This window comes from Diprion similis, chromosome 8, assembly GCF_021155765.1.
Source record: "Diprion similis isolate iyDipSimi1 chromosome 8, iyDipSimi1.1, whole genome shotgun sequence".
In the NCBI taxonomy this organism is placed as follows: Eukaryota; Metazoa; Arthropoda; class Insecta; order Hymenoptera; family Diprionidae; genus Diprion; species Diprion similis.
The window spans coordinates 17311654-17336315 of NC_060112.1; the positions used below are offsets into that span (position 1 = coordinate 17311654).

General features: G+C 37.9%; 3 protein-coding genes across 3 annotated transcripts; 1 reads left to right on the forward strand and 2 right to left on the reverse strand.

The window, feature by feature from the left end:
- Positions 1 to 14432: 14432 nt before the first annotated feature.
- Positions 14433 to 18392, reverse strand: LOC124409927 (NADH-ubiquinone oxidoreductase 49 kDa subunit-like). The gene is made up of 4 exons (XM_046887898.1): positions 18141 to 18392; positions 16265 to 16689; positions 15333 to 15804; positions 14433 to 15184 (listed from the first exon to the last, which is right to left on the reverse strand). The coding sequence occupies exons 1-4, from the start codon at positions 18239 to 18241 to the stop codon at positions 14779 to 14781; spliced, it is 1404 nt and encodes a 467-aa protein (XP_046743854.1). The 5' UTR covers positions 18242 to 18392; the 3' UTR covers positions 14433 to 14778.
- Positions 18393 to 18914: 522 nt separating this feature from the next.
- LOC124409926 (NADH-ubiquinone oxidoreductase 49 kDa subunit-like) lies at positions 18915 to 21973 on the reverse strand. The gene is made up of 4 exons (XM_046887897.1): positions 21828 to 21973; positions 20717 to 21141; positions 19921 to 20392; positions 18915 to 19738 (listed from the first exon to the last, which is right to left on the reverse strand). The coding sequence occupies exons 1-4, from the start codon at positions 21926 to 21928 to the stop codon at positions 19333 to 19335; spliced, it is 1404 nt and encodes a 467-aa protein (XP_046743853.1). The 5' UTR covers positions 21929 to 21973; the 3' UTR covers positions 18915 to 19332.
- Positions 21974 to 22241: 268 nt separating this feature from the next.
- LOC124409929 lies at positions 22242 to 23721 on the forward strand. Its single transcript, XM_046887900.1, has 2 exons — positions 22242 to 22882; positions 22998 to 23721. The coding sequence occupies exons 1-2, from the start codon at positions 22433 to 22435 to the stop codon at positions 23406 to 23408; spliced, it is 861 nt and encodes a 286-aa protein (XP_046743856.1). The 5' UTR covers positions 22242 to 22432; the 3' UTR covers positions 23409 to 23721.
- The last annotated feature ends 941 nt before the right edge of the window (positions 23722 to 24662 follow it).

Here is a 24662-nt window from a genome sequence, read left to right on the forward strand (position 1 = left end):
TGCTCGTCCTTGTTGTTCAAAACGGACAATTATTCCTCCTCGCGGGCAACGGTAACGATGATTTTGTTATTCGGGTAGGGCGTTATGGATTGAATAGTCGTTTTAGATTCTAATCTCGTATCTAAATGTACCTGGCACACGACATTGCCTTTCCTTATTCACTAATTCGTTCAAAGTTAAATTCTCACAAATCCCTCTTTCTCGATGTGTTCTCTTATTGATTATGACTCTTATTGACTCATTCTTTCGATTATACGGGATGTTTAGGATTCGACTGGGAAAAACCGACGAAATTCCATGCGATAAGTACTCCATTGATCGTTCGGTTTAGGCGTGCATGGCAGTCCTGCTCAGTGAACCAACTGGACTGCAAATCAGCCTGACGAATCGATTTTGCCATTGTATGTACACAGTGAATTTTTATCTTATCCTAATTTGCCGCAGTTCAAACTTAATGAAATAAAGCTTCTACTCTCGATGCACCGGATCCTGACTCAGTTTACGTCAAATTGGCGAGACGTTCTTTCACGTAAATAGTAAACACTAGGCGCGGGGTCGGTAAAAACACAAGTACATTACGCCGAGTTAAAAGTTAACCCAGAAACCCAGAGTAAAACTAGGTTCCTGAAGTAGCCGTGATCAGCAAACACCCCGGAGTGCTACTTGAGAAACTGCGAGCGGCGATCTCCTTGCTTGGAAATGAACGGTCGTCGTTCTCGCGACGACGATGACGATGATGGTCGTCGCAACGGCTCTCCAAGTCTGTGTGTCTTGTACGTACCTACAACACGCGGTGTACCTACCTACCAGCGGAAGATTCTCACCGTTAAATCGTTCCTCTCGTCCCGGTAATCGTTCTAGGTCCTAGTTCTCCTTCACGCTTTACAAGCGACTGCACAGATGCTGATCTACCGGCGAGATGAAATTTCGCTGACAACCAAAACGACCGTGAGCACATGAACCATTATAGGTACTCCATAGAGCGGATAATAGCGATAATTACAACCTGCCGTGAAATCGAGCAGCGAAGTTCTTTGGCACAAGGCAAACTGCAGTACAGGTTCAAACCGTGGATGCTGGAGTGCAGCAGAAAAATTTCAAGCCGAGGCAATTTTGCCTTTTTCTTCTTCTTCTTCTTTAAGAATATAAACACTGATGCGAGATTGGAATCGCACTCGGCACATCACGCTTATACACTGTACACGGTACCGTTCTAAGTTTGCAGCTTTCATCGGTGACGTAACTTCCGCCCTACATGCCATGGGAAAAACTCTCGCCTAGAAGCCGGCTTATGTCTTATTATGTATTACATATACCTTTGTGGAAATCTGCCCGAGTACTCGATCGATCATCCGTGCAGTATAATTCTTACAAAAGAAAAAAAAACTACAATTACCTCCAATTGTAAATTCGGGCAGACATTGTGTCCTCGGTTTATGATTTGCCTGTATAATTTTGTGTGTTACGACGATAATTTCAACGCAGTGTATTTTATTCTTTTATTCTTGCGTATTTCGAGGTTCAGGATTGTAGCAAAAACATGTTTTAAAACGCGTTGTTCGATTTCGTGGCTATGATTTTACTGACGCGAGTTTACAGGAGACGCAAAAAATGGATCCCAGTTTATTTTTTACCAGCGTCTATCGAAGACGGGCCACTTTCGAATACTGGACGCCTTTTATTATGTGGTTTATAAATTACAAACGTCGAGGTGTGCGAACGATTTTTTTCTTTTTTTGTTTTACGATCGAAAGACTTGGATTTGGTTTTAACATTGTAATTATTAATGTATGTAACGTTTGGCCTGTAGGAAAATAATATTAATGAGAAACTTGAGTGCAATTTATTTGCCACACAATAATTGGCATTCCCCTTATACTCCTTACGCAACATAATTTTACTACCATGGCATGAATAATATATTACGACTTTAATAATATAACTTCTTTGCGAATAAATATTCTCCGGTATTAAAAAATTATTATTATTCAAATTCGAACACCTTTTAACGGAGTTGAATTTTAAAGTGAAACCGTAAGCGTCGTATTCAAATCACACTATGATTCGCGAGTAAGTAATTAATAAATTCATGGTTTACGATTATATGTATAGGTATAACTAAACGATGTATATACCACAGCATCTACATGTAAAAGAAAACACTCGTAAAACTGGAAAACAATTTTTTCGCAATGCTTTTCACGACGCCATTAAAAAGTAAGAGTCCGTTGGTCTGTCCGACAAACTTTGCGATAACCTCCTAAATGACTAGATGAAAAATCTGAAACTCACAGGACTCGACAGCCAAATGAAGGAGAATTGAAAACAAAATTGCAACTTGTTTCCGAGATCATCGCCGGAGACATTAGTTTCAAAAATTTTTCTTCGGATTCTGCAGATGTGAAAACGTAAAGATCTCGTAAATGCTGTATGCACAGAGCGGGCTTTAAATATTCATGAAGCACATGCAGCGCATAAGCCGGTAAATTGCACGCACCTGATTACCGCAGTGACGAAGCCATGCATCCTGGGAAAAAAGAGCCATTTTCATATGTGTGAAGATTCGTGAGAAGAAACGAGGTAAAACCATCTCCTCCCCGCTACACATTGCATATCGGAATAAAAAAAATCGGACAATTTACCGAAAGTTTGTTTAAAAATTTCTCAGCTTTGATTTGAATGTTTAAAATTTGCGAGAACGATTACGCGGGTCAAAACTTCCAGTTAATTTAACAGAATCGGCTTGCCGGAGTATAAAGTACGTAATTGACTTCACGACGAGTAGTTTCTGATTACGATCTTCGTCGTCACTTGAACCGACAAACTGACAACTCGCAGACGCGGGGCTGGTTCAAAATATAATTTCATTGGATATATGAAACTCGGCGATTTCAGTGACGTAAATACAGAAACAGTTGATAAAAATTTCCTCTATGACTTTAATAATTGGAGTCTCGAAGCTAGTCTCGTACACAAATCGTTTAAAACTAAAGTAATTAATGGGTACCCTGAACCAACCAAGTTTCCGTAAATGACACTCGTCTCTGAGAAATAAAATTAAAAATTAAACTTACGAGACCGTCGTTCAAACAGCCACACACTCTATAATGTTTGTTACGTTTGGCTGATAGAACGAAGTACTTTTCAAATACTCGGAAATCGTAGCTTCGGAGCAATTAGGCAATCCGTATAACACTTGGACCAATTCTATCAAACTGAAGGTCACATAATTGCTGGTGTTGATGTAATGTATTAGGAAAAGATGCAAATGCTTTAAGGACGGTGGCGGGCTAAATATCGATACTGCTGCTTGATTTTATAACTGCACAGTCGTAAAAGGAGAATTCATTTCAAATTGCTCATGTTGTTATTCAGAAGATTAATTTCTACGGGATGATTGAAACAGATTTTCGTTCGTTTTTCAGTGATCAATTCAATACTGCTATTCGTTGATCATAATCAGTATCAGCGCAATGGTGCAATATGTAATATTGAACGTTTCTAAGATAATGACAAAAAATCTGCTTCAGTGACTTTATAAAAAATAGTCCTCTGAATAAACGAGCTTTTCATACGTTACGAAAATAAAAATTTCTTAATTAATACTCAAGCACGACTATCTCATAACAAAATCATTAAAGAAACATTAATTTTTGGCCAAGAAACGTCCTCTTAATTCAAGGGCAGCGAGAAATTTGACTGTGTATGTGGAATTCCATGCGAACCCAACCAACTTCTGACTCCCACCATTTTTAATTTTGTTAAATATTTTTTCTGCGATTGTCCCAATTCCGAAACAGTATCCTGATTTTTTTCAGATTTTTCATTCAACTGCTCGATTATTTATAAATATTTAAAGTCATTTTGAAAAGGAACTTTTTAAAAATTCTCAACAAATTCTCATAAACTGTATATTCTATTCCACCCATTTCGAAACCGGGCCCATGATGGACCGATTTGTTTCCCATTTTTTTTTGTTCAGCACTTTCACTTTTTTTTTTGTCAGCTAAAAGATTGTTCAAACGACGCTGAAAATTCCGGAAAAATTCTTAAAACTTGTACATTTTTCCCTTAGAATAAACCTTTCCTGTGACGTGCGTTTATCGCGTACTATAATAAGACACGAGAATAGATTCGTTATCGATTCACCTTGCTACCTTTCGCTCGGCAGGTGTAAGAATCGCCTTGATCATTGACGAGATCGCGATGGCAAAGAATTCTTCAAGGCTTATCCACGGTTGAATCGATTTGAGTGTAATTTATATACAAGGTGTACATCATACCTCCACATCGGCAAGGCTGCCAAGGTTTGTCCAGTTAAATGACCCACTGGTTCTAGACACTAGTTATATTAGCACACTTTTTGCGGTGAATTTTTTTCCAACCTATTCGGAAATATTTCAACTTCAAGATCAAGTTCCGCGTCTTCCGGTATCTCGTTTAATTCCCAAAGAACCTCGCCGTTGTCATCGTTGCCGTACAGAGTATTAATAATCATACATCCCGGAGTCGACGTCCTTGTCAAAGGTTGGATAAGCGAGTTGGACCAGAGAAGGTCCCCGTTTCTTTTCATGCGTGCAGGCAAACGTCATTGTGCTACAATCCGTCATTTCTATGCCCGTGTCGCGTTATAAGAATTCAACAAACACCTGGCAACAGCTCGACTGTAATGCCTGACCATTGTTCCCTTATGTCACAACAGAAGAATCACCGTGCGTATTAGAACAACAAGAATGAACGACAATCGGCCGCATTATGTTATCGAAATCATGAGGATCATTCCTTCTTCTTCACTTCCTCTCCCCGCACCGACGTATCATCTCGTTTTTAAACTGCAATACCTGTATTCAAACATTGAATATATTCGATTGCTAATTTTAGTTTCAATTAACTGGAACTCTGCAGGAATAAATTCTATTTGCATACCTCAGGGAAAGAAAAACGAAACAGAATCGGATTCTGTTTTTCCTTTTATCCGATGAAAGCTGCATTTTTTCGCGTGAATTAAAAAATAGGACCCGACTCTTTTCAGCTGCGGTGATTCTCTGAAAATTTGATCATTTTTTTTTCTAACGCTAAGATCTAACAATAATTGGAGTCGTGTAAATACGTGTGTGTATCTGCTATTTTGGCCACGTCAAGTCAGGCCGGGGTTTATAGCAACCAGCGAAGAGAGTTTGAGCTGTTCACGTATCCACGACTCGACACATATATAACTATAACTATAGAATTGTTATGTAACACCGCACCATTCCGAGAGTTTTGTTTGCCGATCGGATCGGTTTACCTTGTGGCTTCTATACGATGATATTAGAGGTACGCTTGCAGGTGCGTGCCGCAATATCATGGCTAATGAATAAGAGACGAATAACAGCTGGGATAAGGTATATATAATAAAAGGAACAACAAAAACAATAGTTATCCAACGTTAATACGTAATTAACATTCGTTACATATTTTTATATTCTGCACAGACATTGCATCCTGCATCCCGAAGTACTTTTTCCCGAAGGTAAATATAATAACAGCCAAATAAATCGTAATTATCGGAGCGATTCGCAACATCGGAGAAAAAAATAATCATGCGAATGAAATTACATACATAAACTCTCGTTTAGGTGAGTTGTTTATATTGTCGTGCGATGCATAATTAGGGAACCTGTTTACCCGCCGCGCAGCTTGGAAAACTTTCAACAAAAATTTCCATGAAAGTTGGCTAGGTATAATATACTACGTAAATAGCATTTCGATTTCTATTCAAAAACCTCCGCTACGTCTGCGAGAATATCAGTATTGGGTATCGTGAAAAAAAAACTAAAAACAAAAAAAAACATGAACTGACTTAATTTAATCCAGAGAATCGGCAGGGATAATTGGTCAAAACGGTGAAAAAAACCTGCAAGAAATGTGAATACTGATCCGGTTTCCGACCGTTGAAACGTAAGCCGGCTGAGGATTATTGAAAATCAGAATCTCTTACAAGATACTCTTTTCAAATAAATGTGCAATGAGCGCATCTCTCGCAATTAGTAGCACGTGAGATGTATTATAAGTGTGGCTAATTGAGCAAAGAATAAATTCGACGATATTTGCTCGTCACAAACTATCGTTCAAAATAAATGATATCCTGCGAACGCGTTTTCACCCTGAACTTCTAATTAGACTTATTATTCGTTTCCTCTATTATCGAACGCGCTCGTTCCACCCCTCCCAGTAAATTTCACAGTAAATCACAGACTTTGATAATTTATTCATAAGAGATCACCAGTCCCTCTGTTATGCGACGTACCTAGTTGCAAATATTCAAACAATACCAATGAATGAATGGTTCGAGATTAGGGAAAATAATGAATAAGTAAATAAATAAATCACCTCCATCGGTATTCGCGTGATGGCCTAAAACCGGTACACATGGCATAGACGTTAGGTACTTATACAGACTTCCCGTTAACGTTTAGTACATAACTTTATTTGAGGAACCACATAGTTGCATGTAAAAAAATGAAAAGTCTGTGTTAATAAGGTAGAATACGAATAAAATAAACAAAGGTACTGTACACGGTTCATAAAAAATGTCTCAGAAGGTCCACTAAAATTTTTTGATTGATTCAACGATTTTTTAATGTCTTACCAAGTGAAAGAAAAAGTACAAAGTACAAATTAAATTTTCATGTGACAATTTAAATGCTAAAATTACAACAATTTATGTCATATTTACTAACAATAATGTAACAAATAATTTAAACATAAAGTGAACCTGCTGGGACATTGTGTTTAGTTAAATTTTTCCAACAGTGCAGCCACATCTGTAAACAACTTAGGAGAAGAATAATTTACAACTAAAGACAACAAAAAAAAAGTAGAAAAAAAAACGAGGATGAAAAAAATTTGACCAACAGCGGATGAAAACCTTGATTAATTTCGTGAATATACATAGTTCTTAAGAATGTTCTCAGAACCTTGTCATTCGGTGGTCTCGTGTAAAAGTCAAGCCTGTTCTCCAACACGACTGTATTAATTTCATACTCTTGTAAAGGAATGTGCCTATTCGTATTCATGTATCTAATAGCACGTGATCATCGACGAGTTGATCCGATAAAAACCGATTTGGTTTATTTATTTCTCTTTTCACATATACCAATCACGTATTATAACTGCAGTTCGTGAAATAACTATAGATATACTTATACATAGGTCATGTGTGTATATCTACTAACCGAACAAGAATATCAATAAGAAAAAAAAGAGGTAATAACGACTAAAAGAATCGAGCAGGTTAAATTCCTGTACAGCCGAGATGAAATACACCATCATCGTGCAGTGCAGACAGGTTTTTGAAGCCTTGATAATAAAATTAATAATAATCTGTCACAAATACAGTCTATCTGCGTTTGTGAGAATTCCTATCAACTAAACGGCCTGTAAAAGTCTAGGCGATTTTAAGCAGGTGAAATGCTGTTCTTACAGCCATAATAATCGCTTGGTAATCGGCTCGGTTGCGGGTAAGTATAAATACGGCATTATGACCCCGACCCGAGAGACGAACTTGGAACGAATTGCCAAGCTCGTATAGCTGACAGGCCAGCCGTGTGTTCTTTGCATCTGCGGTAGGGTTACGAGCCATAAATGTATGGAGTCGACATGTTTCTTCGAGGTGTGGATCAAGGCGGGCGTACAAAATGTGCAGGTTGCGCCATTAATGATCGGCGTAATCTGCACGAGCATCACGCTCCTCTCGTTGCATTGTCTTACAGCCAACCGTCAAAGTTAACGCTATCCATGCACCTAGATTGGCCAACGTTCATTTGGGCTAGACGTGCTTATATGGACGAATTAGCCTCGCCACCCGAATCGAAGGCTGGAGGAAAAGAAGAAACAGTTTTAATCAATAGTTTGAGCGGAGCTTTTGCGATTAGAACGTTAGAAATGATCAAACTAATGTTTTTCATGTGGTTCTAATGTTTGTTAGGTTAGGTTAGGCTAGGTTAGGCTAGAAAACAAATATTTGTAAAATTTTCTTTAGAACATCTTGGAAGTTCTTTAGATTGTGAATCAAATAAGCTCAATAAACGTTGGAATCGAATAAAGGACAGCAAAGTTTAATAATTTTTAACGTTCTGACTGTAAAACCTTTTTTCAAATTGTTATATTTAGGATAGTATTATCAGTAAGGATTTTGTTTCCTTCAAGTTCACCGTCTTTGACGCGATTAACATTGTTGTAGATTTTTCAAACGATTTTTTACTCTTATCCCGTAATTTTTGATTTATTGTCAGACATCCTGATCCTTGGATCCGAGTAAATAATTTGTAATACATATCTTTGTAAACATAAGTAGAAAAATCGCAGTCTCTACCGATACGCGATTCTTTGGGCTGGTGGTCAAGCCGCTTTTGAAATTATATTTATAATGGAGAGATAGACGGAGCAACGTTTATTACAATATACATGCAGCCAAATTTAGTCAGAAACAACGTGAACTTTTGCCAGGCCATGGACGGACGACTTGAGAAGGTCGCGATAAAAAATAATATTACTCTTTTAACCTCGTTGGTCGTTTTTAACCGCGGGAGCATTGAACTGCAATTGACGAAGACGTAGTCTTGGATTAAAAAATGAATTTCTTCTTTTATTATTACGTCTTTGGAGCTTGTTGCGTTTGAAATGACGCGATTTGTAGAAAACTTACATTTGGCTAAATATAAATCCGTCATCATGCGCTTTAGCTGCGATATTCGGAGAGATTTCTGAAGTCAGCAGAGAAGAAAATGATAATCATCTACAGTTGATCGATAGCCGATGGCGAATTTAGATTAATATTTGCATGCGATTATCAATGCTCTCTATGAATTCGACATTAGCAATAAAACCTACGGCACCTCAGTTTTCAATGCGTATATAAATCTACATAAAGCAATATCGAAAGTTGAAGCTGTGGCTTTTGTAAAGATATTAATCATTTTTTTATTTTCTATCTATTACACGAAGATCACGGGATTCGTTTATTGGACCGTTACTCTGCACATTCTTTGCACTCAGGGTATGTGTAACAAGCAAAATTATACGATTACGCGTAATTGTATCTACCCACCATGTGGTTACACACCCCGTTGTGGTAAACGTTCGTAAACACTTGTATAACGCGGTTATACAACAAAACGCAACGTGATCTATCGTCCGATTTTTGCCAATGATCGAATATCGCTCTCATACAATTATTATCAATCCTATTGCATAAGGTACCGTCAATCCGCTGTCAATTTACCCAGGCAGTAAATAAAGAACGATGTTAATTTGTCAAGTGAAGCAAAACCTTGAAAAAAAAAAAATCGATAATTGCAATGTCATCAAACTTTTACTTAACGCGATGCAACATTTGCAACACATCTAAACCCGCAATGAAAAGTTAAGTAAGAAAGAAACGAAAAATAAAAAGAAATAATAAATTCTTGAGACGCACGATTTTGTGAGTCAAATTTTTCCAGCCACGTTTTTCATCGTTTTAAGCATAATAATAAATATCTGCAGAAAAGATGTCTTAAATGTGTACTGACGTATCATATGCACTGAACACTAGAAGATTATACTACTTCACTCAAGACTTGTGTGTGCCGAATTCAAAACAGACAATTTCATAATTCGTTAAAATACGACCTTGCTGCTTGATTATCTTTCAAAATGATGTATGATTTTTCTTTTATTCAGACTCTCTCATACGAGTTTTCTCCTGCATAAAACAAGAAATTGTATTAACTTTATACCATTTCAGATCACCGTTTCAACGGTTTGTACTTCCCATAATCACACGTAACGTCACTACGATCATTGTCGTATATAAGTGACAAAAAAAAAAAAAAAACCAAGAAACGAAAAAACAACGACATTCCTCGCTCTTGTGTAGTCGATAATTTTTTTTTTCTCTCTCACACTCATTACAAACGATGGCACACGTTTCAGGTTACGGTAACTCACAAGTTGGCTGTAATAATATGTATATTGTGTGTATACCTATACTTTGTTCTCCAATGACGTAGTTTCACAGCGACACACGGGTTGTGCAAATGTTACGGCAATCTGGATTCCCCATTAAAAATGCTAGTCGCGTAGGCAGGTAGGTACCTAGAATAATTCGCGAGGTGACTCTGCTTGACAAACCTGCACGTAAGTAAAACCTGGACAGAAAATGAAACTCACTTATGCCCTTGACATAGGGCGAAGGTTCGACGCTTCGTCCTTTGCTCAGGCGAAAACAGGATTCAGGAGGATTTCGGGATGAAGATATTCGACTTCTGTCACGTAGCTGCACGTCTTGCCTTTCTTTTCCACTCACCGACTTCTCGCGACAATCTTTATCCTTCTGCAATTCGGATATTTTTCTTTACAAACCTGTAACGTATCTAAATTTTTTCTTGTTTTCAATCCACGTTCGTTTTCCTCGTTCTATTATCCCGCGATAAAGGATCGGTAATAATTCCTCACGATATGTTCGCATTTCTACGTGAAAACTTGACGGTTGTAGGGGAAAAATAAGAAGAGATAAAAAGTGGGGGAAAAAAAATTATACGAATGTCAAGTGACTTCGTAACATCGCGAAATTACAATATTTTATTAATCTGCCGACTGAGGAATTACGTCAATGGTTTACACGTATTTAAGTATTATATTACGAATGAACGAAGAAGATGGAGAAAAAGACGAAGAAGGTATTAATAATTCTGCTGTAAGTGTAGAACTAGTTATTGAAGCAATCCATGAACAAGCCTAAGCTATAATAAAACTTGTTATATTAATTGACGATTTCCTGTATGGGAAAAAAATACAATCGCAGGATAGCACTTGCTTTAAAACGTAAGCAGACGTATAATAATTAAATAATCAATCGCTTAGAGATAAACCGCAGACGAGTTTCTATCAGCGCCATTGCAATGGCGACAATACATGCAGTGGAAAACTACAGAAATATGGATAAGCCGCCAACGGATAATTCGCTTTTTCCGACTAATTAGTGTAAAATAAAAACATAAAAGGCCGCTATAATAGTTACGAAAAAACCTGCAGAGTTTTCAAGATGTAACTGCACCATATGTGCAGATGAAAGATATTTCGTTTGCATTCTACACATGCATCTTATACGCGACATTCAATTTAATCGTCCCCTTTTAACCCTTTGAAAAATTCTGAGAAAAGTACCTGATATTGTATCCTTATAATCGCTGTATTCGCTGACACATTAATATGCATGTACGCATATACTGTACATAATATACATATACCTAAGCAATATATAGGATGGGAAGGTGGGTACAGAGTCGAAGAATCAAAGATCAAGGTGATTAGCGCTGCAAGTCGCGTTTGTGAAGGATCACGACAAAAACAGATCTTAAAGATCTTACTTTAGTGCAGAAAAAAATAAGACGAACAAACAATCATACGGCAGACGGAAACTTAAAAATTACCTTCATAAAATTATACAGCAGACGGAAATTTAAAAACTACGTTTTACGTGAATAACTTTCTCGCCTGATAGACTGAACTTAAAATCGTAGACAAAAAACACACCTTTCAGCTGCGTAAGATGCTCTTTCAGGCATTATCCAAAAAGTGGTGCAAGTGCGGTAGCTTTTCAATCGTGACAATAAGGACAGTTTTATTTATTCAGAGCAATGAAACCTCACGATATCCACACATGTATCCGTGGAGTTTTATTCACCTGGAAACTTAAACAGCACTTCGTCTTAAAAAATGTATTCAACAGAATTACACGCTGCTACAAGCCTGCAATATGCTCATTAATCTCAATCCCGTGCTGATCAGTTAGGCTGCGAATGTTTTACGAATAAGCGTTACGAATAAAATTCACGCTGTAAAAGTCATTTGCTTCAAGTCTTGCTACTCAAATAATTTTGTTTCATTTTATAGTGTCAACTTAATTATTGTCCGAAGCTAACGAGATACTTATCGGAAATAAAATGAAAATTGAAACCAACTACGTATAGTTTTTCTTGTTTTGTTTTATATTCAAAATTTGGACCTTTAAAAAAAACGACCTACTTCTTGCGTATTCCACAATAGAAGCTTTTCTATTCCAGTGTCAAAATCATAAAACTTATCCACAAAAAGGAGGTCATAAATAAATAACCATCGCAAATCCTTAATCGCGTATAAAGTTTGACTCGCCAACGAAAACGAGTGCTATAAAGTAGAAAAAAAAACCACAAACACTCGCAACACTTCTAAGGTCAATTATAAATCTGGAATATCATTATATTTATAAGGAACTAAAACCGCGAGTCTTAGCCTCGTACGATCAATTATTTTTATAATATAATATTTCTTTCTTTCCTCAGACAAGGGGCAAAGTTAACAGTAAAGACGAAAATAGTTACTTACAAGTCGGACAAACGATAAGAGGAATTCTAAAATTTGAATGTAAATATCAAAGTGAAACCGGAATGTTAACCGAAGGCGAGGAGTTGTGTACAAGGATAAAGTGAGAAGAAAAGTGAAATTAAAGTATTGAAAATAAAGGATCTCCAAAGCTTTTTCCACTCTCCTTTAACAGGAGAAATATTTTATCCCGATGCTGGACTGTGCATGGCCACCGAATTTCTAACAGGCATTCAACCCGCGATGCGAACCGGCATCGCCCACGCAGGTTCTTGGCATCAGGTGCCTGGCCCACGACATTGCTGAGGAATAAATTAAAATTAAAAATAGAACAATATGAGAAGATGGAAAAAGGACGGTTCAGAAACAATTCCAGACATCTTGCCGGTGGAAAATTGGGAAAACTGACAAAGAGAGTCGAGCTGAAGTAATGGCGCATCTATTTTGGAAGATTAGGGTCTTCGCATAAAGAGAAGAAGAATAAGAAAAAAACGCGATTAGATACAACGAAACCAAGTGGCATTTACCTCAGGCTAACTATATATAAAACCGAGGCTTAACTGTATACGTATCGTATGATTCCGAGACTTTAATTGCTAACTTCTCGAGTCTTGGATATCAGCGTCAGGCAGTTAATTTCTGACTTAAAAATTTCGTAAATACCGGTTTAAATTGAACATATTTATTGAAAATATAATATCGCATCCGTTGAATATATAAGCGTTTCGACAAATGTCAAGTTGGGATTACAAACTCAACCACAATATATGATAATTACTTACCTCCCAAGACATGCTGCGAGTGTCTGTATTTTTTAATTAAATATCGTTAATTACACAAAATCGCACAAAAATAATTAAGGCCAGTTCATACGGGCAATATTGTGCTGATTTGATAACGAGTTTAAATGCAGACTTGCGTATAATTATCATCGTCCTACACAGCTATTGATTTAATTGACTTTCGTAATAATTCTTTCGGCTGCTTGTGACGAGAGTACTGATCTATACTATAGACAGGTACGTACACATTTATTAATTTTTTAATTATTAACGATGAAATTTTTACTTTTATGACTTTTACCAGAGCAAATTGTTTTTTCCCTCTGTCAGATTACCTATCGGTTATTCAAAGTTGAGTAATTGCCAACGATGTGATGTGTAATTGAATACGTGGAAAGCGAGGTTCACAGGTCAGAAGTCAATGTGATTTCACAAAATCGATATTATTTCAATAAATCGAGTGCAATATAATTATATTTTATATAATTAACGTGCTTTTTCCACAATCATCACGAAACTTGAAGTCCAATAGATAAGTTTAATTTCATATCTGTTATGCAAAGTCCGAATCACGAACAAATTTATCAATTCTGCTTGATACTTTACGTTATTGCCGCTATGCCACTTATATGAAGTGCAATGCTAAAAAATATTTCCGTTTCAAATATCGCGAATATTATAAATCGTGATCACGATCAGATTTTACGGTGCAAAGATTCTCTCAGATGTTGGCAAAGTATTATTCACTGTCTCTTCTTTCATCTATCAATCAATCAAAGTGGTGAGAATTTGAAGCTATAATGCAATAGGTACGTAATGGAAAACTACCATCGCGAATGTATAATTATCTCCGGGTTGTGAGCATGTATGGTAATAATCGTTATCAGACCTGTCGAACTCTTTTACTCGATAACCAGTTTGAAAACAACTTCTCCGAACGAAATGCGGCTATGCATTATTTTAGCCCGTCATTTTCATTAATTATAAATTGTTGTAGACCCTGCTCATCCGCATATGCACTGAATATGTCTCGCGTGATATTTTCGTGAAACAATCCAATGGGAATAACCGATTCCGAAAGAGTTTGTGAAGCCATTGAAGTTCTTACGATTTATGATTGATCGTTGGAACTCGTTAAAATCTGCTTGTGAAATTGCCGTTCCGTCGTTGATCCAGCTCAGCATCGTGGAATTTTATTCCAACTTTTCTTTTGGTATATATTTTACCAACTCTGTGATATTTCCTATGCTTTTATGCGTAGAAAACTTTTGAATAGCTTTTTATTTATTTGTATTATTTATACTGTATACTCATATTCTTCACTTTTGCTATTATATTTTGCTATATTCTTATAAGTAACCCCTTCTGTTGTTGATGATTTTACATTTTTACAATTTCTACTAATACTTCCAGGCACCAGGTTGGTCATGCATGATATTACGTAGCTGGAATGAAACTTGAATTTTAAACACTTAATACTGGCATTGAATCATATTTAATCTGAAGTTATTCGTAATCAGTCGTTGATCTTAGTGTCCTGAATCCTATAAAGTATATGCACAACCCTAAGTTTTACCTTTATAATCTCACAACTTCCCCACCAGTGGACTTATCGATCAACCTCGCCAAATACTACATCGAGTGTACCGATGATGGCTACAATATCCGCCAACATATGTTTTTTCCCGATCATATCTAGAGCAGCCAAGTGAGCAAAACCGGGGGCTTTGATCTTACAGCGATACGGTTTGCTGCTGCCATCGCTGACAAGATATACACCAAATTCTCCTTTTGGTGCTTCAATTGCCGTATAAGTAGCACCGGGCGGTACCTGGTAGCCCTGACTAAAGAGCTTGAAATGATGGATGAGTGATTCCATGCTGGACTTCATTTCCGAGCGGGGTGGTGGAGCGATTTTTGCATCATCCGTACGGATTTCACCCGGTGGCATCTGATTCAGACACTGGTGAATGATTCTCAGAGACTGACGCATTTCTTCGACACGGCAGAGATATCTGAAATGATATTTATAAAATTTTTAACAGCAGAAATAGTTTGGGTCACTTGTACAGACTATATGTGCACATGATCCACTCGAATTGAAGCATCAGTGAATTCGAAATAATAAAAACGATCTGAAATGGTATTCATAATTTCTTTCACCTGTCAAAACAATCTCCGTTGATTCCAATCGGGACATCAAAGTCGACCAAATCGTAAGCATCGTATGGCTGGGATTTCCGTAGGTCCCATTTTATGCCCGAACCGCGTAACATGACACCACTGAATCCACAATTCAGTGCATCTTCATAGGATACTACACCAACGTCTTTAGTACGTGCTATCCAAATCCTATTCTCTGTAATGAGATCCTCGACTTCGTCTAAACGTTCCGCAAACTTATTAGCGAACTCATAGATGTCATCCATCAGACCCAATGGCATGTCCAATGAAACTCCACCTGGTCGAACGTAGGCTGCGTGCATTCGTGCACCACTCACTCGCTCATAAAATTCCATTAGTTTCTCACGCTCTTCAAATAGCCAGAACAATGGAGTCAGGGCTCCAACATCCAAAATATGAGTACCGACACCCATCATGTGATTCAATAGTCGCGTAATCTCGGCAAAGAGCACTGTTCGAATAAATTTCAATTATACACGAAAGTGGATTCCGCATTTCGATACATGTGTAATTAAATCTTGGTATATTGATTATCCACTTGAACTTGAGGGGACTCAGAACTCTTGAAGACCTCAAACATGGTAGTCTGACTATTTTCGAAAACCATTTCGAATAATTCATGGGAAAAGTAAAGAGCTTACGCTTATTATGTGCTTTTCCATTTAATTTTAGTCAACTCTCTCTGAAGTACTGCGTTTCATAATTTGAAAAGATTACGCTCGAAGATCAACGGTTCCGGTTTAAGCCCAGTTAGTTACATGTTTGCAGAGATAATTTGGTTCTGTTTACTGTGGATTTCGCCATAAAGAATTCATTAAAACGCATCACTCTTTTTGGAAAACTCCATTCCTCAGTTTCAAGAATACATTCTGGTCCCCCGAATAAAAACTAATTGGAAGATCAGGACTCACCACGAATGTACTTAGCACGAATTGGAACGTCGATGTTGAGCAATTTCTCAACTGCCAATGAGTAGCACTGTTCGTTGCACATCATCGAGACGTAATCCAAACGATCGAAATAAGGCAAAGCCTGGGTGTAGGTTTTATATTCGATCAATTTCTCAGTTCCACGGTGCAGCAGTCCGATGTGAGGATCTGACCTTATAACAGTTTCGGCGTCAAGCTCGAGCACCAGACGTAGCACACCGTGAGCTGCCGGATGCTGCGGCCCGAAATTCAAAAACGAATTCTGAACCTTATGTTCACGAGGTGGCTCGAGTTCAGTTTTATAAGTCGTCGGATACTGCGACGTGTATTCATCCGGATACAATACCGGACCATGGTACGCCTTTAGGTATTCCTGATCTATTTGGCTTTGATGACCTTGCCTTCGGCTGTTCGATAAGATTTAACAGAAAATAATCATTTTCAAGTTCACAAATATCGTCTGTAAAAACAAAATTGAAGAAGATTCATACTGTCGAAAATTATTCAAATTCATTCGAAAATCATTTGAAAAGGCTTCGGGTTATACAAACAAGACCGTAAAAAAGTGCTACTCTGCGTAGTCTGCGCAATTGTGAATAACGGATGTCTAATATTTCACCAAAATAGGCTAAAATTAAACGAATATGACATAAATTAATTCACCAATTACGTACATACTTCGTATTGCATAATAAGAAATATTATAAAATTGGACACATTTATTTCAGTAGATCTGCTCATTTTTACACAGGATATTCAATCTATTACAGCATTACTCGGACAAAATGGACAACGTGTTTCTGGATTCACTGATTTGAAACGTACTTAAATGAGAAATGTGTGGAACCCAACCCTACTGAAAATGTTCATGTGTTGGTAAGTTATAAGATGTCTTAAAAGAATTCAGCGTGTAATCTATTACATAATTCTATTACATAATTTATCTTGTATATTTGATAAAATATAAAACAAATCACAGAATAAATTACAGGAGCGCGAATAATCAGACATACTAGATCAAAATTCATATAGCTCACTACATACTTGGTTCTATGATTTTTGATTTAGTATATCTGATGATTCGTGCTTCTGTAATTTATTATGTGATTTCTAACATGTGTTATCGAATGTACAAAATAAATCATGTAATGAGTGACACGCTGAATTCTTTCAAAACATTACATGATTTGACACATGAAAATTTTCAGTAGGAAAGCGATATGACAGTTTTTCTCAGGCCAATCATTTTGTAAGGTGAATTTTAAATAACAAATAAATGCCCGCAGGCTTACTTTCATTTGAATTGAAGAATAATACGCTTCCGAAGGTGGAAAAACATTCATTCAACATTCATGTCAACATTACGACACCTGCTTGTTTGGTTGACTGATACCGATTGTCAAGCATAGAGATATTATATATAGACTACATAGGGGTAAGCATAAAGCATCACATATAGGGTTCAGTGATAAGCATAAGTGGAAAGGTCAGAAGGGTCAGACGAACAGAAAGAGAAAGAGAAAGAAAATCGAGCGATCGTTTTATACTTGTTGCAACACATTTACGCAAGCGTCAAAAGCATAAGTCTGCTGATCACGAGCTGCTCTACATCTGCGCAGTAACATGCTGCGCATATTGTACAGAAAAGGATAGTTAAGTCACGGATTTCCCCTCTCTGTTTGTGTTTTCAAAGCTTGTAACTGCGGAATTTTTCCGACAGGTTGCGCCACTCAACAGGTAATCTAAACAAGCTCCACACATGCACAGCTTGTATTATATTTTGGAAGTGTAATGACGTTGCCTGATAACCTTGCTAAAATTAGGCGATAATACGAATATGCTAAAAGAAATAACTTACCTAAAGTAATTGAGGCATGCCCCATTTTTTAGCAATCCCTTACCGCCAAGGGGAAATCCTGCTGATTTTCGTACAAAGGTTCCTAAAACCGTCGCAGTCATACTTCTTTTTTCTCTCTCGTTAATAACGAGTGCCTCGAGGGTGTGTACCAGGTACACTAAAATTGATATTCACCAAAGATTTTGACTTTAACTTTCGCTTCAGACTCCTGTAGCAGCAAGATTTCGATTTTCTTTCAAGCACTTCGATCGATCAAGCGTACTAATTCACCGATTCTTGAATCCTATTTCTCGTCTTGAGAAAAAATCGGACAGATTATTACATGCATGGATTAGACGATCGCGAGTCCAGCTTGTACAATATTGGCTATTAGACTCGCGCGGCGTTCTTTTTCGACGTCGAATCCTAGGCTATTCCGTAATCACCTGGTTAAGCGATAGCCGTTATCTTGACCAATGGAAAGTCAGCTTTAAACGGAAAATCGGTTCTATTTCCGATATATTGACATCTCGCACTTCAAGATTTTACCAAGGGATAATACAGATTGTAGGTTCACGTTAGTTAACGACTACAATAAAAATTAGTTTCGCAGGAATTTTTTTCGAAATATTGCACCACTGAAACAGACTTTAATTTGTCTAATAAGCCGCTTTAGATTAAATATAAAATCAAAGGACGATGAGGGTAATATAAGAGTAAGATTTTTTTTCGTTGGATTTAATTTGTCTTTACAGTTTCCAAATAGTTGATAAAAACTGGGAATTCTCTAAGACGTCACTGGTACCATGTTTATTCAATCGTTTAGAAACAACACCGTAAGATGAGAAGAGCATTTAAAGGTGCTAAACTCTGCAGCAACAATAATCTTTATTTAATTTCTTTTAAATATTTCACAGCGAGTTAATTTGTTAATAAACAAGTATTTGCGTACGCGAGCTGATCTGATTCAAAATATAAAATTTCATCATTACTTGTGAGAAAAAATCCAGATCTAATATCAGGTATTATCATTGAGAGAAGCCGCATGAGAAATAATACCCCTTTAACCTTTCAAATATACTTATAAAAACCGTACTATTGAGATTCGCTCAACTTATTCTTCACGTTACTTGAATTCATTCAAGTTCATAAATTACATCGCCACTGCTTCGATATTTCTATATGTCTATATACGACTGCCAATTCGATCAACTCATCGATCAATTTCACCAAATACTACATCCAGTGTACCAATGATGGCCACAATATCCGCCAACATATGTTTTTTTCCGATCATATCTAGCGCGGCCAAGTGAGCAAAACCGGGGGCTTTGATCTTACAGCGATACGGTTTGCTGCCGCCATCGCTGACAAGATATACACCAAATTCTCCTTTTGGTGCTTCAATTGCCGTATAAGTAGCACCGGGCGGTACCTGGTAGCCCTGACTAAAGAGCTTGAAATGATGGATGAGTGCTTCCATGCTGGACTTCATTTCCGAGCGGGGTGGTGGAGCGATTTTTGCATCATCCGTACGGATTTCACCTTCAGGCATCTGATTTAGACACTGGTGAATGATTCTCAGAGACTGACGCATTTCTTCCACACGGCAGAGATATCTAAAATGATATGTAGAAAATATTTCATCTAATTCAACGTACAGAAAGGATAACATCACAAGTAAAATCAACAATACTTTTAGTCACTTTTACAGCTACGTGTCATCCAATTCAACCAAACGATAAATGGAATCCAAACAATTCAAGAAAGTTTTCAGATTGTGGTTGGTATTCTCTCTCACCTATCGTAACAATCTCCTTTTACTCCAATGGGGACGTCAAAGTCAACTAAATGATAAGCGTCATATGGCTGCGCCTTTCGTAGATCCCATTTTATTCCAGAGCCACGCAACATGACACCGCTGAATCCACAATTCAGTGCATCTTCATAAGACACTACACCTACGTCTGTGGTACGTGCTATCCAGATTCTGTTCTCTGTCAAGAGATCTTCAACTTCATCACATCTTTCTGCAAACTTACTGGCAAACTCATAGATGTCGTCCATCAAACCCAATGGCATATCCAATGCAACTCCACCTGGTCGAATATAGGCCGCATGCATACGGGCACCACTGACACGCTCATAGAATTCCATGAGTTTTTCACGCTCCTCAAATAGCCAGAAAAATGGAGTCAGGGCTCCGATATCCAACGCATGAGTGCCAATACCCATAATGTGATTCAGAATTCGGGTGATCTCAGCAAAAAGAACTGTTGGATAAAATTTTAAGCAGAGCTAAAAGTTAACCATCTAACTAAAAATAGACTAGACACCAAAATGTTAATTACCGAAGGTAGGATTGGGAAGACTATGGACTTTTCGAATCTTCAACACGTTAAGCGTGGGTATTTGCGAGGACATTATCATTAAATTTAATGATAAATTCTTTCCAAATAAGTAATTCATTGAAGAGTACGATGTGGACTGGGTTATAAGGGTTTTTATTTAATTGACTATTAGCTCTTTCTGCATTCAACAGATTTGGTAATTCCTACTGGTCACTTGATCAGAACAATTGCAAGAAATATACTTACCACGAATGTACTTAGCGCGAATTGGAACGTCGATGTTGAGCAATTTCTCAACTGCCAATGAGTAGCACTGTTCGTTGCACATCATCGAGACGTAATCCAAACGATCGAAATAAGGCAAAGCCTGGGTGTAGGTTTTATATTCGATCAACTTCTCAGTTCCACGGTGCAGCAGTCCGATGTGAGGATCTGACCTTATAACAGTTTCGGCGTCAAGCTCGAGCACCAGACGTAGCACACCGTGAGCTGCCGGATGCTGCGGCCCGAAATTCAAAAACGAATTCTGAACCTTATGTTCACGAGGTGGCTCGAGTTCAGTTTTATAAGTCGTCGGATACTGCGACGTGTATTCATCCGGGTACAATACCGGACCATGGTACGCCTTTAGGTATTCCTGATCTATTTGGCTTTGATGACCTTGCCTTCGGCTGTATGATCACAAAAATAACACATAAATAACATTTCACAAGAAAATGTTCAAATTTTACGAATCATCTATTATTTAAACAGAAAATATTTCAACATTGCAAGGATTAGTCAACGGAATATATTTTTACAGCTGATTCTATGAATGCTATAGACAAGGTTCAAGAAATTTAAACAGTCGATTGACTGATTTTGCCAGAGTCCGTGAATTTTAACAGTGCACATGTGATTAATAACGCTAGTAATCAATCGCGTACAAAAATCTTCTCTGCGACAGTTGAATCATACACACTAATTCCTCGATAGCGATTGAAAACCGTATGCAGATAAGTAACATGTACTTAGAACAAGTGAAAATATCACCTGATACACATTTACAACTTGTCGCTTCTCCATTTCAATTTTTTATGAGTAAAGCAAAACTTTAAGTCATCCAAATTCACTGTGTGGAATTACATTGTGTTACATTGTGAAAAAGGTAAGTATAAAATAATTAAAGACCATCCAGTTTGACATAAAGATTACTTTTGCTGGAAATTGATTCAAGTTTCCCCAAGTATTGGGTAAACGACAATTACATGGCATAGAAAAAATACGATGATCACAAATCGTATAGGTTATAACGACGTTACGTAATTAGCCGATTGGCATCTAATGATAACAACGTTAGCTTAACGAAAAACCTTACTCGACGAAATAGATGCCAGCTCCATTTTTCAGCAAGCCTTTTCCCACGAGAGGAAATCCTGCAGATTTTCTCAGGACGGTGCCCAGAACCGCGGCAGCCATGTTTACCCACGTCCTGTCTGCAGTCTGCTATGCGACTTGACATCGATAACGTCGTCTGCTAATCACTATCGATAGTCGCTTGTCGAGATTCGATTTCGAAATTCAACCTATCGAATTCAAATTCAAAATTATCCAACCTCGGAAAGATTTTTTACCGAAACTAATATTCCACAGGAGCCTCGAAACTCACCGATTTCGGAAATTACTCACGTCAGAGGCACGCATCCACTCAACGGGGTTTCCTGTACGTATGGTACACACAAACCGTATTCCGAGGGCGACAATATCAGTGCATGTAGGAAGAAACGAAGATCTAAATACCGAGGAAACGACATTCGTTTGTTTAGTCGATTGGCAGCTCGATAATAAATTAGGGTTACCATGGGGATACTCTGGTGTTGTTTGGAGTGAATAACGGGACAACGACAGCTCTCCCAAAGTCAATTTTCCGAGGAAAGAGTGAAAAGAATTGGGATATTTGATGATACTTGATTGATCAACGATATGTCATCCTTAGAGGAAGCTTCGGTAAGTTTGACCAGAACTATGCGACCGCAAGAAATGGAATGGGACCAGACCAGTACCACGGCTCTGATACAAATGTACAAAGAGAGAAATTGCCTCTGGGATACCAGCCACGAATTTTATAAGAACCGAAGACAGCGCCGCGAGGCGCTCATGGAAATGGCACATCGTTTCAACTGCGCGCTGGCCGACGTTGAAAAGAAATTGTACATGCTCAGAAGCTCGTTTCGAAAGGAATATCGCAGGTGGAATTACGCAAAGTTAACAGCTGGTCCGAACAACGCGAACTTAGTTAGAAAACCGCAGTGGTTTGCGTTGGATCTGCTGATGTTTTTGAAGGACGACGTTGCTAAGAAATCGTTGACCCCGTTGAACCCTAACGCACCCTTAAAAACCGATATGAATCAAGAATTGGATATTGCCAATTCGGTATATAATATCAATCCTTTCATCGGCCGCAGTATATTCATTAAACAATTCTGCTTCCATTCTGTATTATGAGTTAACGGCCGAATTTCTCACAAAGTTTAAATCCATTTTTTAGGACATTCAGAACGTGTTTTACTACGACAGCGAAAACAGCACGTTAACGCCCTTAGAACCGGGAGAAGTACCCTTGGATTACAATGTGCAGCAAGGTGGTATCCCCGAGGCGCAAAAACAATCACCAGGATCAACAGCTAGTAAGAGAAATTCAAGCGGCGAACCGGCGCTTCTGGAATTGACTAGCAAACGACCGAAGTTACGAGGGGACGTTGACGATCCGAGAATACGAGTGATCAAGGCGAACGATGTACAAGAGAAAGACGGTTTTGCTGCGTTTGGAAACTTTGTCGCTGAGGAGCTGAAGAATATTAAAGACAGCAGCCAAATTCAATTAGCAAAGTTGCGAATTCATCAAATACTCTTCGATGCTACTCGGAGTTTTTTGAAAGTTCCTATACCTAGATTGTAGATCACTGCTACCCATAAGTTCAGTACAATCATACCCCTGCCGCTATTTCAGTATCGTAATATTAATGGCGGACTGATATGTTAATTCAAGTATAATTGTGCGTTTGATTCAATCTATACTGTACCATGTCCACCTCTAAAAATTTAGGAATAAATCAAGTACTATTGCATTCCTGATAAACACATCTGTATAGTAGCTTAGGTACCATACCTTTTAATGGCACTCATAAAATGGCAGGAAATTTCAGATAATAAATTATGCAAACATCTTATAGACTTTCCACAATTAGCCATATAAGTCTCCGTGTACAGAATTCAAGGACAATGGTTCAACACCCTGCATAAAATTTTTCTCGTGAAAGTCGACTCGGGAATCTCTACTGACAATGAGTTGTCGTTTTTGGATTGTAAAGCGTCTGGGTTAAAGACTTTTCTATAGTCGGTTAAAATCCACCAAGGTCGGAGAATTATACCTTATTTATACACACAAAGATTTCCAAACACCACGCGCCTGGCCATATCGCATTTTACAATGACTTTTCGAAAAACAATATACTATTCCATGTATACATACGTTAGGGACATACTGAACCGTATTATAAACAATGCGAATATCTTTTTTCCAAATAAATAATACCATTTGCGCCTGCCTCACGGCAGAATTTTTCGCAAAGCCTGAATGAGTGTGCGAAAAAATTTCCAGTTGAGATCGTTCAGATACGTGCATTGATCACAAATAATGACTGCGATATAAATACTATACATAGGTGAGTTGCATTTTTGCACGGTCACCCACACGACCCGCATCTGCTAGATTTATTCATGGGCAATTTTGTTTCTTCACTGGCTGTAAGGAGGCTGCCAAAAGTTTGACGTAAGCTACGGTATTGAGGCTGCTATTTCGAGGTGGAAAAGAAGATTGTCGCACACTCGTCCAACGACATCGTACGTTACGAACCGGTGGCCAAGAACTATTTGATTCAAGACCCCTACCTGGCTCTAGAATACTCTAGATATTTAATTAATGAACTAGCGTCTCAAACATTGCACAGCAATATCTTTGTTCTTCTTTGTCAAGATGCAACGAAGTTCCATACGTTGAATCGTCATTTAAATAGCAGGGGATAAACCACCAATTTAGAATGTACTCATTGTCAGTCAAGGTTCAAGAATTTTCTAAATTGCGTCAAGGCTCTCCGGCTATGAACATTAACTCCGTCTTGATGTTGATTTGAAACTGAGTCCTCAAACTTTT

Excerpts from the sequence above, each read along its gene's own strand:
- LOC124409927 (XM_046887898.1), bottom strand. The coding sequence starts at position 18,241 with ATGACTGCGACGGTTTTAGGAACCTTTGTACGAAAATCAGCAGGATTT. Across the intron at positions 15,805-16,264 it reads TCGTGCTAAGTACATTCGTG|TGCTCTTTGCCGAGATTACG; the intron begins GTGAGTCCTGAT and ends TTATTCGAACAG. Across the intron at positions 15,185-15,332 it reads AACGGAGATTGTTTTGACAG|ATATCTCTGCCGTGTCGAAG; the intron begins GTGAAAGAAATT and ends ATATCATTTCAG.
- LOC124409926 (XM_046887897.1), bottom strand. The coding sequence starts at position 21,928 with ATGGCTGCCGCGGTTCTGGGCACCGTCCTGAGAAAATCTGCAGGATTT. Across the intron at positions 21,142-21,827 it reads GCTGGCATCTATTTCGTCGA|CCGAAGGCAAGGTCATCAAA; the intron begins GTAAGGTTTTTC and ends GTGATCATACAG. Across the intron at positions 19,739-19,920 it reads AAAGGAGATTGTTACGATAG|ATATCTCTGCCGTGTGGAAG; the intron begins GTGAGAGAGAAT and ends ATATCATTTTAG.
- LOC124409929 (XM_046887900.1), top strand. The coding sequence starts at position 22,433 with ATGTCATCCTTAGAGGAAGCTTCGGTAAGTTTGACCAGAACTATGCGA. Across the intron at positions 22,883-22,997 it reads AATTGGATATTGCCAATTCG|GACATTCAGAACGTGTTTTA; the intron begins GTATATAATATC and ends TCCATTTTTTAG.